We start from the raw sequence: 17,250 nt of genomic DNA on the forward strand, positions 1-17,250 counted from the left end.
TCAAGAATTGTGCAAATGCACTGTTGAGCAACTTCAGTTGAGACTCAGGTAAATGTAAATTTGTTCCAGTTGAATAACTAATGCATTTTGGTAACTGTTGAATAACTAATACATTTTGGTAAAGCGTAGTTTTGTTCTGTAAGCTCTGCACTTTTAAAACCTATGGTTTGATGTGTAGAATTGGCAAGCTGGAATGAATTGCAAGAAATCTGGGGAATGGGAGACAGAATACTCTTACCACTGAGTTAAGATTGCTAGCTCAAGTCACAAAAAACAAGGCTGAAACTCAATTATAGTACTGAGGGAATGCTGATCTCTCTTGGATAGATGTGAAAGATCACATGGCATGATTTTGAAGATGAACAGGGAAGTTATTGCCACGCCCTGGTCAACATTTGTTCCTCAACATCACAAAAACAGATTATCTGCCCAACGTCACATTGCTATTTGTAGGAACTTGTGTACAAATTAGCTGCCACACTACCTATGTTACCATGGCTACTTAATTAACTGTAAATCACTTTGGGATGTACAGAGGTTGTGAAAGACACAATATAAATGCAATTCTTATATATATCGTATCAATTTTAGGATGTTTAGTGCCTTTTGCCCCTAATACGAAGGGGATTTATGTGGTGTTTGGCCACAGTTCTCCTAATGAAGATATTGAAATGCCTAAAGTTGCTTCTTAGTTGTTTAATGGTTAAGTGAACTGCCTGCTGTGGCTTTGATAACTTCAGTTCTAGAATTATATTGTTTCATATGTCATATGTGAGCTGAAGTATCTTTTTATAACTTCAAATATTCCCATAGCAGTCTGCAGTGTGTGTTCAGACTAGTATGTTTCCTGTAACTTAACTGTATATTTTAGACTAGATTCAAACATTTTTCCATTTGTTGTTTCTTTTGTGGGAAAACTGATGCTTTAAGTGAAACTGGTTGAAGCATCCATTTGTTGAATTGAATATTATATTAAATTTCAAATCACAAATGTGTCTGTTTCGCTGTTGGATAGTATCTTGATCTATAAGAATTTATGACACAGTTGTCATTTAAAGTTTAACTTCTAGCTATTTTAGCACTCATAACCACTTCTGTATTTTTGGAAGTGACAAAACAATGCATTTCATAACACCTACGTAGTTCTGGCACTTAATTGTTATGTCACTGAGCAAATAAAGTCCTGTCATTTTTACACTAGTTTGTAGTTTAGAATTAAGTTTTATCTGAGCTTACATTGATCACATTTGAGTTATGTTTTAAAAAATTTCCAAAAACATCTTTCAAGATGCAAGCTCTTGGTTGCTCCTTGCATTTTCATTAGCCTTCTAATTCATGAGGGCGGGGGTGGCGATTCTCCCAAAAAATTTGAAGTGTCAAATTTGCTTGAAAACTGGAGTAAATTGCGCTGGTTTTTTTCAGTGGGAGTTCAGAGAAGAATCTCCCACACTCTTTATGCTACAGAGTGCGCTAGCATAAATCCCATTAAAAAGCAGGGGCCTATTCCTGCTGGAGAGACCAGCAGCATAATGCTGAGTAGCCGACTGCGTATGTGCCAATCTGTCAGTGCTGAATTCAGCGCATGCGCAGTGGCTCCTGTCTACTGCCCCCCCCCCATTGATCCTGACTACAGTGTGGCAGCTGGAGTGCCCTCCCCCCAACCATCAGGTGTGGAGCAGTTCCAAGGTGCCCTCTGGACATTGGCAGTACCAGGCGCCCAGGCCACCAGCTCCCCGTAAGTGGAGAGTCATAATAATTCCCACTGGAGTAAAATATTCCTGGGAAGGTTGATGCAGGCCTGGAGATTTCAGTCCTGGGCCCACTAATTGTATTCAAATTGCATTTAAATTATGTGCTACATATACAGCTCTGCACCTATTTCTGGCATGGAGCTGACGGCATTGGAAATCTGGCACTGCGAGATGCATTCAGGCCTGGGCGCCAAGCGCAGATCGTGGTAAACTGGCCACACTTAAATCTCCGGGCCCACTGTGCTAAAAAAATCAGCTCAGTGGGATGGGGGAATCGATGCCATGATGTTTATATTAAAGGGGAATTATTATAAAATAAGAAAGCACACATATGCCATCTGCAACATTTCTATTAGTCTTTGCATAATGGAGGATGGTTACCATCTGTGCACAATACAGTTGACATCTACCTTTTTATTTGTCAGTGATTTTTTTACATTTGATAGTTGCATTTAACGTGATTTCCCAGTCTTACCACCTTTGTGTATAGGTATTTTTAGGGTAGGAAACCAACTTGTTAAAGCAGGATTCTAAATTGTTACAATTTACTTCTCGTTTATTCATAGCTTTTCAGGTTTGTTTGTCTTGTCTGTGCGTTGATTTCAGGTAGTAATAGGTTGACTAATTTTGGTGAACAGGTGGTGTGGTTAGATAGTCTCTGGCCATGTTTTCCTATAAAGACAGCCCATTGTGTATGCTGAGACAGCAGGCTAAATCTTGCTGGTGTGAAGCACATATGCCATTGGAATTTTTCATGCTGTAACAATCCCATAGTGCAAACTGAAAGCAGTGTGGAGAGATAAACAGCCAGCAGTTATTTCCTTAACTAATGAAACTTAAGGATTGAGAGAATCAGAGAATGGACAGAGAAAGAGAATGAATTAGCCAGATCAGGTGTGAAAGGAAGGAACAAATGATTGATTGGATTAAGAGAAGAAACAAAGAAAAAGCAATTTAAGTATATGTGGGAATAAGATAAGACAATTTGAAGTGTTGCCTTTTTGGACCATGAATTTGATGGGAAATGCACTAACAATTGCCAGAATTTAACGGGTACCCGGCTGCATAATAATTACCAGCCTTAAACTTTCTTCACTGAGTTTCACAGATAATTATAGTGCAAATCTAGCAATCTCTTAAAAATAACAGGCTCAAGATGAGCAGTTATTTTTGTAAAGCACAAAGACCAGTGCAAATTGACCAATTCTGAAGCCATTCTTTTACATTTTGTGTGCTTGCTGGCCAATTTCTGCAGTTGTAACTGCATATGTCCACCACTAACCCTTTGTGTTAGGCAAATATGTAATGTTTTGTTCTGTCCCAATCTCCACACTGATAGCATCACAAGTTCTTTTCCTTAACTTCCATCACGAAGGGTGAGGGAAGAAGCAGATTTCTTAACATGATTCAGACTTTCTTATATATGTGTAGACCCAATCATGTTGTTCTAACCCTTGAGGTTTACAGGGTACACATTTTTTTGATTTCCTTTTGTTTCTTTCAGGGAACTGCTTTTGAATAATAACCTTTTACGGGTTCTACCATTTGAACTTGGAAAGTTGTTTCAATTACAGACCCTGGGTTTGAAAGGTAAGAGGAATCATGTGGTGCAATGCTGTACTGAATCATTTACTTTTAGTAAATAGTGAATTCCATAAGGTAATTTTATTAAACGTAGAAAGTATTTTCTTTTCACAATTTTCATTTCTCCTTCCACTTCAGGAATTATTGACCCCTGGTGCAGCAAGCTTCCATAGTTGCCATTTGACTTCTTGCATTTCAATCAAATTATCATTTTGAATGAATGAACAGGTGGCAAGTGTTGGAAGGCTGTGTTATACTCACCCTGTGATACAAGCAACTATATTGAAGCAGCATAGTGAGCGGCGCAGCTCTGTATATAATTTGCAATTTGATTGACACTTTGCTACTTGAATTCAAAATATCGTGCATGAGAATGCTAATGCAAAGTTTTAAAAAAATTATTCATTCAGCAGATATGGATGTGGCAAGGATAAACTTTATTGCCCATCCCTATTTCCCTTGGTAGTGAGCCAGTCCATATGTTGCAGGTACAGCCACAGCGCTGTTAGGGACAGAGTTCCTAGATTTTGACCCAGTGACAGTGAAAGAATGACTTAGTTCCAAGTCAGGATTGTGCAGGATTTTGAGCAGAACTTGCAGCTGATGGTGTTATCATGCATCTGCTCTTGTCCTTCTGGGTGCTGAGGTCCCGGATTTGTAATGTGTTGTAAAAAGAGGCTTGCTTTGTTGCTGCGGTGTATTTTGTAGATGATGTACATTGTCATCACTGTGCACTGGTGGATAAGGGAGTAAATGTTTAAGGTAAATAGTGGTGAAGGGAGTTTGTTGATGGGGTGCCAGTCAAGTGAGCTGCTTTTTCCTGTATATTGCAAGTTTCTTGAGTACTGTTGGCACTGCACTCGTCCAAGCAAGTGGAGAGTATTCCATCACACTTCAGACATGCTTTCTAGACGATGGGCATGCTTGGGGAGACAGGCATTAATTCAAAATTCCAAACTTCTGACCTGCACTTGTGACCACAGTACTTGTGTGGCTGGTCAATGGTCTTCCCCTCACCCAGGATATTGATGGTGGGGAATTCAGTAATGGGATAATGCCATTAGGCATCATGGGGGGATGGTTAAAGATTCTCTCTTGCTGGAGATGGCCATTGCTTAGCACTTCACCATTGTTACTTGTCACTAGTCAGCCCAAGCCTGAATATTGTCCAGGATTTGCTCCATTTAGAGAGGGACTGGTTCAATATCTGAGCAGTTGCAAATGTTACTGAAAACTGAGCAGTCATCAAAGATCATTCCCATTTCTGATCTACTGATTGAGAGAAGGTTGTTTAATTGGCTGAGGCTGTTACCCTGTGGAACGCTTGCAGTGATGTCCTAAGACTGTGATAATCAGCCTCCAACAACTGCAAACATCTTCCTTTGTGTTTAGTATGACTCAAACCAGTGGAGAGTTTTCCCCTGGATCCTCATTTACTTTGATTTTGCTATAGCTTCTTGATGCTACACCTGATCAGATGCTGCCTTGAGTTCAAGGGCAGTCATTCTCACTTCGCTTCTGGAATTCAGCTCTTCTGTCCATTTTTGGACCAAGACTACAATGAAATCTCGTACCAAGTACCTCTGACAAAACTTAAACTGGGCATTTTTGAATAAGTTGTTGTGGAGCAAGTGTTACTTGTTAGTACTATCAATTAGGCCTTCTATCCTTTTTGCTAATAATTGAGAGCAGCCTGATGGGGCAATAATTGGCTGAATTACATTTTTCTCTTTATACATGACATGGGCAATTTTCCCCATTATTGGGTAAATGTTAGTGTTAGAGCTATCATGGAGCATTTTAGCATGGAACATGGCTAGTTCTGGAGCACAAGGCTGGAGTACTATGGCTGGGAAGTTGTTGGTGCCCATATCCTTCAATATATTCAGTGCCTTTCTGTATTGCCCTTGCTTGCAGTTACTCCAGCAGGTGATCTGCTGCCATGCTATGTCACATTGGTCTGCCTTGCACCATCCTCACTCATCCACTGTGGCTTATCTGCAACTACTCAGTGATATCTGTCATCTAACTGCACCTACGTTGACCTCTTGTTTTGTCCTCCACTTTGATCTCCAGAAAACACTTCTAGTTTTTCAGTTCTGATGCGATGGCCAAACCACTGTCATTTTATTTTCTGGGTGTCACTGTTGTTCTTTTTGCCCTTCCAATTTCGGACATCTGTATTTGTCTTCTGGTCAGTGATGGAATTTTAAGCATACCTTATAACATCAGCATTTCAAAGGCCTCTTTTTTTTTTGTCCACAAATTTTTATTTATTGCCCAAGTTTGTGTGGCCTACAGGAAAATGGATAGAGTATGACATCTTCAAGTTTTTTTTCTTTGTTTCAGGTTTGAGTTTTCTTGATGCTAACACCTTCACAAAATTACTTTTAGCTATCTCTATCCTCGCCCTGACTTCAGCATCACATCCACAATCTTCTGTTATCATTTTGTCCTAAGCGGACAGACTTGTCTATTTATTCCAGTGTGGCACCATCCACTTGAAACTTGAGTCTGGTTCCTTTTAATGTATTCCTTTTGACTCCCATTAATTTACCTTTTCAATGTTTATACTCATAGCTTTAGTCATTTCTTAATGTGTGGAGTGAATTAAATTTGCTGAAGGCAGGACTTTGATCCAGTGACAGTGAAGAAAATTGGAGGGAAACTTGCAGGTGGTGGTGTTTGCATGCATTTGTTGCCCTTGTCTTCGGAGGTAATAAGGATTGCAGGTTTGGAAGTGTTCAAAGGACCCTTGGTGAGTTGCTGAGTATCTTGTAGAAGGAATGCACAGCTGCCACTGTGTGCAGCCATGATGTTGATAGTGGGGTATTTGGCAATGATAATGCCACTGAATATCAAAGGGAACAGGTTAGATTCTCTCTCCTTGGAGATGGTCACCACCTTGAACTTGTATGGCGCCAATGTTACTTATCAGCCAAACCCTGAATGTTGTCCAAATTTTGGTGCTTAGGTGCAAGGTCTGCTTTCGTGTCGGAGGAGTTAAGAATGCTTCCGAACATAAACAATCAAACATCCCCGTTTCGGACCTTATGATGGGGGAAGGTCATTGATTAGGTAGCTGAAGAAGGACATTGAGGAACTTCTGCTTTATGTCCCAGGATGGAGATGATTGACCTCCAAGAATTGCACCAATCTTCCTTTGTGACTCCAACCAGTGGAGAGTTTTCCCTCTGTTTTGCTAGGATTTTTTGATGCCACACTCAGTCAAATATTACCTTCATGTCAAGAGTAGTCATTTTCCCCTCATCTTTGAGTTCACTTTTTTCCATATCTGGACAAAATGAGGTAAGTAGCTGATTGGCCCTGGTAGAACCAAAATTGATCAGCTGAGAGCCGGCTATTGCAAGTAAATGGAAACTAGAAGCAGAACTAGGCTATTCAGTCCTTTGGGTCTGCTTTACCATTCATTTTGGTCAAGGCTGATCATCAAATTCAATATCCTGATTCCGCCCCACCCCAAAGTAAGTGGGGGTTGGTTAGCTAGATGGCTGGTTTGTGATATGGAATGGCGCCGATAGTGCGGATTCCATTCTTGTACCGGCTGAGGTTATTCATGAAGGTCTGCCTTCTTGACCTTCCCCCTTGCCTGAGGTGCGATGATCCTCAGATTAAATCATCACCATTCAGCTTCTCCCCAAAGGGGAGAACAGTCTATGGGCCATGTTGTACAATGGCACCTTTATTGTGGAGAAGTACCATTTGATAGCGCTGTCGAGGGCACCTTCCATCTTTGCTAATGACCGAGAGTAGGTTGATAGATGGAAATTGGCCATATTGGATTTGTCTTGCTTTATGTGTACAGGCCATATCTGGGCGATTTTCCATGTTGTTAGGTAGCTGCCAGTGTTGTAGCTGTACTGTAACAACATTGTTAAGGGTGCAGCTAGTTCTAGAGCACAAGTCTTCAGTAGTACTACCTGAATATTGTCAGGGTCCATAACCTTTGCAGCATCCAGTGTCTTTAGCTGTTTCTTGATAACATGTGAAGTGAATCGAATTGGCTGAAGTCTAATCTGTGGTGATGGGGATGTCAGAAGGAGGTCAAGATGGAATATTCACTTGATACCTCTGGCTGAAAATGGTTGCAAAACTTCAGCCTGAATGTTTGCACTGATGTGCTGGGCTCCCCTATGATTTGAGGTTGAGGATATTTGTGGAACTTACTCGTTTTTCATTGTTTATTTGTTCACCACCACTCATGATTGGACAATTTCATAGCCCTATCTTACGCTGCATGACATGCAAATAGTCTTGTGTTATAGCTTCGCCAGGTTGATCGCTCGTTTTTAGGTATGTCTGGTGCTCCTCCTGTACTACTTGTTAAAGCAGGGTTGATCTGCTGTCGGCTTGATGGTAACAGTAGAATGGAGGATATACTGGCCATACAATTCTGCTGGTGCTTGTGTTTCATTGCCCAGTTTTGAATTGCTGGATCTATTCCAAATCTATCCCATTTAGCATAGTGTTAGTGTCACTCAGCACTATGGAAGCTATCCTCAGTGTGAGGATAGGACTTTGTCTCCACAAAGTGGTCACTCCACCCTACACTTTCATGGACAGATACATCTGCAACATATAGATTGGTGAGCCTGAGGTCAAAGTAAATTTTCCCTCTTGTTGGTTCCCCCGTCACCTGGCACAGATCCTGTCTAACAGTTATGCTCTTTTAGGACTCCGCTAGCTCGAGCCACTCCTGGTGATAGACATTGAAGTCTCTCATCTAAAGTACATTATGTACCCTTGCCATCCTCAGTGCTTCTTCTAAGTGCTCAACATGGAAGAAAACTGATTCATCTGCTGAGGGGATGCAATAAGTGGCTTAGTCAAAAAGAAAAAGGAGGCATATGTAAGCTTTAGGAAACTGAAGATAGCCCTCACAGAATATAAAGAAAACAGGAAAGTTAGTACTTAAGAAGTTAGGAGGGATGAAAGGGGCTGTGAAATGACCTTGGCTAACAGGATTAAGGCATTTTATACCTATATAAGGAGCAAGAGGGTAGCTAGGGAAAGGGTAGGTCCACTCGAGGACAATGGAGGGAATTTATGCATGGAGCTAGAAAAAGTGGATGAGGTACTTTGCACAAATATTCACAAAGGCAAAGGACATAGTGGGTAGTGAGCCTAGAAAGGGGTATGTTGATATTCCTGGGCATATTGATATATTTAAAAAAAAGTGGTGTTAGGTGTTGTGGAAAGCATTAAGGTAGTCCAGTCCCCAAGAACTGATGGGATCTATTCCAGAGTGCTGAGGAAGGTGAGGGAAGAAATTGCTGGGGCCTTGTACAAAATATTTGTCTCCTCTTTAGTCACAGGTGAGGTCCCAGAGAACTGGCGAATAGCCAGTGTTTTTTGTTTGTTTAAGAAGAGCAACAGTGGATACTCCGGGAAATTACAGGCTGGTGAGCCTCACGTCAGTGATAGGGAAATTATTGGAGGAAATTCTTAGCAACAGGATTTATTCAGATTTGGAAAAATATGGACTTATTAGCGATGGGCAGCATGGCTTTGTGTGGGGGAGGTCATATGTCACGAACTTGAACTTTTTTTGAAGAAGTGACAAAGATGATTGAGGCCAGGGCAGTTGGTGTTGTCAACGTGGACTTTAGCAAAGCCTTTGACAAGGTCCCTTGTAGCATACAAGATGAAAATACATGGGACCCATGGTGAATTGGTAGGATGGATACAGAGCTGGCAAGGTCATGGAAGACAGAGTAGCAGTGGAAAGGTCTGTTTTTCTGATTGGAAATGTGTGACCAGTGGTGTTTCGCAGGGATCAATGCTGGGAACCTTGTTGCTTATAATATAAGATGTATAAATATAATTGATTTGGAGGATAATGTAGGTGGTTTGATTCGTAGGTTTGCGGGCAACATAAAGATGGGGGGCACTGCAGACAGTGAAAAGGATTGCCGGAGAATTCAGCAGGATTTAGGCTGGAACTTGGGCAGAGAAATGGCACTCGGAAGTTAATCCGGGCAAATGCGAGGTGATACGTTTTGGAATGCAGGAGGGACCTACACAGTAAATGGAACATTGGAAGCATTGACATACAGAAGGATCTAGACATCCAGGTCCACAGTTGCCTGAAAGGTTACAACACAAGTGGATAAGGTGGTACAGAAGACATGTGGCATGCTTGCCTTAATCAGTCAGAGCATGGCAATTTTTATATTCTGAGTCATGCTGCAGCTGTGTAGAACTTTAGCTGGGCCACATTGGAATATTGCATACAGTTCTAGTCACCATGCTACCAAAAGGATGTGGAGGCTTTGGAAGGAGTACTGAAAAGGTTTACCAGGATGTTGCCTGGTTTAGATTGTATTAGTTCTGAGGAGAGATTGGAAAATAAACTTGGTTTATTTTCACTTGAATGTTGGGGGCTGAAGGGCAACCTGATAGAAGTTTACTAAATTATGAGAGGCATGGATATTCGGAGTCTTTTTCCCAGGGTACGTAGGTTTTAGGTAAAAAGTGAAAAAGGTAAAAGTTTGAAGGAGATTTGAGAGGCAAGTTTTTATTTTACACAGAGGGTGGTAAGTGCCTGGAATGGTCTGCCAGAGGAGGCAGTAGAAGTAGATACAAGAGCAACATTTAAGTGGTATCTTGACAAATATATCAATAGGCAGGGAATAGAGGGAAATGCGCCATGCAGGGGCAAAAGATCTTGAGTTTAGAAAGGGTTGGTGGCCAAAAGGCCTGTTCCTGTGTTGTACTGTTCTTTGTTCATCCTACAATTGTCAGATGAAAAATAACTCACTCCTGTTCTTTGTTCAGGAAATTTTGTTTCAAAGTTTGTGTTTGACCTGATGCCACGAAGCATCATGGAGTCGAGTTAAATATTGAGAACTCCCAGGGCAGCTCCCTCCTAACAAAATACTACTGTGTCTCTTACCAGTGGGAGGGAACATACCGGAGAAGAGGGTGGTGGTGTCTGGAACAGTGTCTGTAAGGTATGAATATGTCAGGCTGTTACTTAGTTGGTCTGTGGTTCAGCTCTCTCAATTCTGGTACAAGCCTCCAGATGGTAGTAGGGAGGACTTTGCAAAGCGGACAGTGCTTTGATCAATGCTAAGTGTTTCATTCAGTTTCACTCCTTTTTTGTAGCTGGTTTGTACAACTGAATAGCTTGTTAGGCTGTTTTGGAATTATCCATATTATTGTGGGTCTGGAGTCACATGTAGGCCAGACTAGGTAAAGATGGTAGATTTCCTTCCCTCAAAGTCATCAGTGAACCAGATGGGTTTTTACAAAAATCAACAATGGTTTCATGATCACCATTATGATATTAACTTTTGATGCCAAATTTGTTAATTGAATTTAAATTCCACCCGCTGCCATAGACCCAGAGCATTAGCCTGGGCTTCTGAATTGAGTCCAGTGACATTACCACCTCATCACCACCATCCTGTAATGATTTGGTGAGTATGACTATGGCTGTTGCTTGACGAGTCAGTGGAACAGCTCTCCTAATTTAAGCACAAGGCTCTAGATGTTGGCAAGGAGACCTGAGCAGTGTTTGCCTTTATCATTTCTGGTACCTGAGTTGATATCAAATGATTTGTCTGGTTTTATTTTTCTTTGACTTTTCTGTAGCAGTTTGATACACAATAGTGAATTTGCTAGGTTATTTCAAAGGGCATTTGAAAGTCAGCCACATTGCTGTGGATCTGGAATTGTGTGTAATCTAGACCAGGTAAAAACAGCAGATTAATTTCCCTGAAGGATATTAGTAAAATAGATTCTTGTGTTAAACATTGGATAACGTAATTACCATGATTCAGTACAGTATGACAAACCTAATTAAATTGTTTTGCTAAATTTCATAAAACAAAATGTATCAAATTTATGTTCAGTTTTGTTACAAAATTTGTCATTAGTAGGGTGATCTCCCTTCAGATTGCTCTTCACTGCTGACAGGACTAGCCTGTTGAAATACTAAAAATGATGTCACATGACATAAATGCCTTAATCCTGCTCACGTTGTCAAGGGGTGATTTTAAAAAGAAAAATTTTAATTCAGTCTGAAGTTATGATACTCAGCAATGTAAGGGAGCTGAATAAAAATTCCAATGGCAGGCTGGCTTAATATTATTATATTAGACAGACGATGTCTTCATAATAAAAAAAAAACTCATCACATCAGTGCCCAAGTCCTCCATCTTGCGATGAGCCTCATATATGGAATGCATTCCATTAAGTTACATATGTGTTCTTAGATTGTTGAGCAGTACTGACTGGTAATTTTAATAGCTAATTTGGACTGTCATGTAAAATGCCAGTACGCAACTCCAGGTATAAATACAAAGTTAGCTCAGCTGAGGTTTTGTTTTATAGTTCGTTGCCAAAACCAGTATTTTCTGCACAGTACTTCTCAACACTGAATTGGGACTTAGCATTTGAACCACCTCAAGGTGCAGGGCTTGGCAACTAGGTTTCTTAAATCAGCTAAATTGGCTCAGGTGTTCATCATGCGCACTTACATAAGAACATAAGAAATAGGAGCAGGAGTAGGCCATCTAGCCCTTCGAGCCTGCCCCGCCATTCAATAAGATCATGGCTGATCTGTCGTGGCTCAGTTCCACTTTCCCGCCCTCTCCCCATAACCCTTAATCCCCTCTCTTATCAAAAACCCATCAACCCGCGTCTTAAAAATATTTAGCGAGGCAGCCTCCACCACTTCAACGGGCAGAGAATTCCAGAGATTCACCACCCTTTGAGTGAAGAAGTTCCTCCTCAACTCCGTTCTAAACCGCCTCCCCTTTATCCTGAGGCTGTGCCCCCTAGTCCTACTGTCTTTTTTGAGCGGGAAGAGTCTTTCCACCTCTATCCTATCCATCCCATTCATCATCTTATACGTCTCAATGAGATCTCCCCTCATTCTTCTAAACTCTAACGAGTACAAGCCTAGTTTATTCAGCCTCTCCTCATAGCTCAACCCCCTCAACTCCGGTATCAGCCTAGTAAACCTCCTCTGCACTCCCTCCAAGGCCAAAATATCTTTGCGCAGGTGCGGCGCCCAAAACTGCACACAGTACTCCTGCTGCGGCCTCACCAATGCCCTATACAGCTGCAGCAAGACCTCCCTACTTTTATATTCAATCCCCCTCGCTATGAAGGCCAGCATCCCATTCGCCTTCCTGACCACCTGCTGCACCTGCAAGCTGGGTTTTTGCGACTCATGCACATGCTAGCTAGTGCAAGTCACTGACATTTTAAACAGCTGAGTAATGCTTTACTCAATACTGGATTTGGGCTATCAGCAGTCCCAGAGGGGGACCATCATACAATAAACATATTATACAGTTTCCACGTACAAGGTTTTGTCTACATATACGCACACTTTTTAGTCTAGTGTAGGAGATAGAATCAATAGGTAATATCCTACTGCAAATTATTTCCAAATGTGCAATTAGAACAGAATAGTTAATTATTTTGTCTCTGGGATTATGATGAATACTTTTCTAAACTAAAAATAGTTTTTGATCAAACAAGAACCAAAGCTGAATGAAGACTGTGTGTCAGGTCCATGCAGAGAACTCTCAAGGTTGTGCATGGATGTACCCATCAAGCCAAATTCTGCCATTTGGACTGTCATGTAAAGTTCACCATGTGAATAGTAGTGTTGGGATCCCTCAGGCAGTGGACCGGTTGTTTTCGACTTTTTTGCTTCTGAGGGCCCCCAACCATGTATTCCCCTAACACAAGTAATTTTTCTGTGTAAAAGCTGTTTCAGCACTCACCATGTTATCATTGTTGCTTTCACAGCACTGCAGAGCATACTGGTCCTTGTGCCCACCTTACTTCCTCTTTCCTAGCCATAAGTTCCAATCACTTGTCCTCCATAACCAACCCGGACGTACAAACTTCTCTCCCTGAATGACCCCTAGGAACACCATGTAGACCTGCACCCCCCCATTCCACAGATGTGGTCAGCGACATGCACCCACAACCTCCCCACCTCAAAAACAAAAAAAAGGAAACCCCTTTCCACAGAACAACTTTCCAACACAAGCACCAGCCCATTCCTGAGGAACACAACAAAACTCCCTTACCTATGAATCCCCTTCCCCCTAACACATCACCTCAACGAACACCCCTCCCCAACTACCTTAAATATAGCAGAACCCATGAACCCATACACCCACTGCCCTCTTCCACTAGGGGCATCCACCAGCCCTCCTACCATTTTCACCTACATGTACATCAAAAACCTCCATAAGTACCTGACGTAGCCTCAGTACATCATCCTGTACCCCCTACAACTAAACCAAGTCAGAATCCATCGGATCAAATGTCCAGACGCTTCAACAGCGTTGGCCCCTTGAAGAAATCACATAGAGGAAATGGGGACGAGCTGGGCAGAAACTCACTGGGAAGAGGTCAACCATACCACCACGGTCTAACCATCTAGAGTCATAGAACTATTGAGACGTGCATTGGAGGCAAGACCCTTTGGCCCACCGAGTCTGCTCTAACAACAAATACCATTACAGATGGGTTAACCCCATTTTCCTACATGGGTTCCAGAAAGGGAATATTAAGAGATCTCAAAGACCCACCCAAATATAACCTGAAAAGTGGTAAGTCCCATTTACCTTCCCAAGCAGTGCATCCCAGATGGCCACCACCTTTTAATAAAAAAGGTCTTTTCTCAAATCCCTTTTGAATCTACTAACTTTTACCCTAAAATTATGCCCTCCCGGGATGGACCTCTGATCCAAGGGAAACAACTACACCCTATCCTAATCAGGACCCCCACAGTCTTGTACACCTCCATCGCATCCCTAAGGGAAACCCAAAAGAGAAGTACTCACTCATCACCCTCACAATACCTGGCGCACTCCTACACACAGATCCTCATCCTCATCCTCATCCCCTGTTAACCACTGCTGCTGTAGGCATTTACAAGATATTTTAGGATTTTGCCCAATACGGTATGCAATCCCTGTCTCTCTCAGGCACCCTCTTAATCCACCCCACCCCCCAAACATACGACATGAACAAAAGATCCCTCCATTTCCTTTTTTCCCCCATTACACAAATACACCCCCGTTCACTATTCTGCACAAAAAAAGACTAACATGAATAAAAATAGAAAATCTCCAGGGGACAAGAAGACAATGAGCCACAATAAAAGGGCAAGGCATCACCAGGAGCAACAAGACTTGGATGTGAGCCGACCGAAAAGTGGCAGAGAATAGAGAGAGAAAATAGAAAAGTACAGCAACAAGCCCTTCGCCCTTCGAAGCCCATATCAATCAAGATGCCCTAACTGAACTTAAAAAAAAACCTTCACCTGGTTAGTCCAATCCCTTTCTTCCCTCCCTATTCATGTACCCATCCAGATGCCTTTTAAATGTTGCTAATGTGTCTGCTTCCATCACCATTGGCAGTGCACCCATGACCCTCTGCGTGATGAACCTCCTCAGCACATCTCTCTTAAACTTTCCCCCCTCTCACCTTAAACCTGTGCCCCCTTGTAATTGACACTTCCTCTCTTGGAAAAAGACTCTGTCTATGCCTCTCGTCATTTGTAGATCTCTATCAGACCTCCCCTCAGTTTCCATCTTTCCAGTGAAAACAATCCTAGTTTATTCAACCTCTCCTCATAACCAACACCTTCGAGACCAGACAACATCCCGGAGAACCTTCTTTGCTTCCACGTCCTTGTGATAATGTGGTGACCAGAACTGCACACAATACTCCAAATGTGGCCTAACCAAGGTTTCATATAGCTGCAACATGACATCCCAACTCTTGTTGTACTCAGTGCCCTAGCTCATGAAGGCAAGCTTGCCATATGGTTTCTTAATCACCTTGGTCATCTGTGGGAACTGTGGACCTGCATGCCCATATCCCTCTGTATGTTAATGCTCCTAAGATTCTGGCATTTAGCATATGATTCACGCCTAAATTTGATCTTCTAAAATGCATCACCTAGCATTTGTTGGGATTAAACTCCAAGTGCCATTTCTGTGCCCAAGTCTCTGATCTATCTATGCCCTGTTGTATCCCCTGACAATCCCCAGCGCTATCAACAACTCCACCAATCTTTGTGTCATCTGCAAACTTACTAGTCAGACTACTCACATTTTTCTCCATAACATTTATATATACTACAAACAACTGAGGTCCCAGCACTGATCCCTGCGGAACACCACTAGCTACAGATCTCATTCTGAAAAATACCTTTCCACTGCTACTCTGTCTTCTGTAACCAGTCTAGTTCTGTATACACCTAGCCAGCCCACCCTGAATCTCGTGAATTTAGTTTTTTTTTACCAGTCTGCCACGTGGAACCTTGTCATACCTTACTAAAGTCAGTATTAAGTACATCAGCCGCCCTTCCCTCATCAATTACCTTTGTCACCTCTTCAAAAAAACTCAATCAAGTTGGTCGGACATGACTTTCCCTGTACAAAACCATGCTGTCACTAACTAGTCCATATGGAAAAACCCATCTGGTTCACTCATGACATTTAGGGAAGGAAACCTACTGTCATTTACCTTGCCTGGCATACCTCTGACTCCAGACCCACAATAGTGTGGTTGACTCTCAATTACCTTCCAAGAACAACCAAGGATAGGCAATAAATGCTGACCAGCCAGCGATACCCATGTCCATAAATTAATTTTTTTTAAAAAATTCCACCGTGGCAGATGATGAACATGGGAACATAATAAGAATAGTTATAAACCTATTTCTTATAACATAAGAAATAGGCTAATTCAGCCCTCAAGCCTGCTCTGCCATCCAATCAGATCATGGCTGATCTCTGCCTGGCCTCAAATTCGCCTCCCTACCTGTTCCCCCTATCCTTTTGACATGTTTTTTTTAAATCAGAGATATATCACCTCCTTGAAACCATTTAATGATTCAGACTTGACTGCGCTATGGGGCAGCAAGTTCCTTTTGAATTGAATAGAAGTCCGGAAATGAAAGTCTAACGATGATCATGAAACCATTGTCAATTGTCATTAAAAACCCATCTGGTTCACTCATGTCCTTTAGGGAAGGAAATCTTCTGTCCTTAACTGGTCTGGCCTACATTGGTTCCAGACCCACAGCAATATGGTTGACTCTTAAATGTCTCAGGGATGAGCAATACATGTTGGCCCAGCCAGTGACTTGTACGTCCCATGAACAAATTAAAAAAAGTAGTCAATCCACTGATGCTAGAATTCCTTACTGGAAGTAAAAATTGTTTGTGAATGTTTCATTTGCCCAAATGACTTCAGTTTATGGATGCAATTTCTTAGATGAAGTCAGGTGTAGTTGCCTGAGATCAAGTTAAGAGCTGCAGGGGAGAGCATTTCTATTTAATTGTCTTCAGTGCCTTCTACGTTTTGATTTAAGGGAAGAGAGAATGTAAGTATTGTGTGTTTGTTTTACTGGAAAAGAGTGATATTGCTGTTTACATTGCATCGATTTGTGGACCAGTTTGTCTCATAAATTTCCATATGATTCATAGGAAATCCTTTGGCACAAGAAATTCTTAGTCTCCATCAGGAACCAGATGGAACTCGTAGGCTACTGAATTATCTGCTTGATAATTTGGCAGGCACTTCAAAAAGAAGTAAGTATATCAAACCGTGTTTTATTTTTATTTAATTTTTAGGTACAGATTTTGTGAAATTAACATACAATTTGATCTTCAATAGTTCAGCCAGAACAGCCTCCACCCAGGTCATGGATTGTCTTACAAGAACCAGAACGGACACATCCTTCAGGTGAAATTAAGTTTATTTTCTTGAAATATCGTATTGAACATTGAATTACTAGTTTTTTTTAATCCAATAAAATTCAAGTTTTTAGATGTTAACCATATGATCCATAGATACAAATTCAGTGAAGATTACCTTGATTAGTAGGTGAATTCTTCGTAATGTG

General features: G+C 41.6%; 1 protein-coding gene across 1 annotated transcript in view; it reads left to right on the forward strand.

Moving 5' to 3' along the window:
- The window catches only part of LOC145351836 (CCR4-NOT transcription complex subunit 6), a 74,226-nt gene that overhangs the window by 23,228 nt on the left and 33,748 nt on the right, over positions 1-17,250 (forward strand). The window contains exons 4-6 of the mRNA XM_080201522.1: positions 3,256-3,341; positions 16,832-16,936; positions 17,022-17,090. Of these exons, the coding sequence (XP_080057648.1) occupies positions 3,256-3,341; positions 16,832-16,936; positions 17,022-17,090 (260 nt within the window). The remainder of the gene's footprint in view (positions 1-3,255; positions 3,342-16,831; positions 16,937-17,021; positions 17,091-17,250) is intronic.

This window comes from Carcharhinus amblyrhynchos, chromosome 13, assembly GCF_965287045.1.
Source record: "Carcharhinus amblyrhynchos chromosome 13, sCarAmb.v2.hapA, whole genome shotgun sequence".
Classification (NCBI taxonomy): Eukaryota; Metazoa; Chordata; class Chondrichthyes; order Carcharhiniformes; family Carcharhinidae; genus Carcharhinus; species Carcharhinus amblyrhynchos.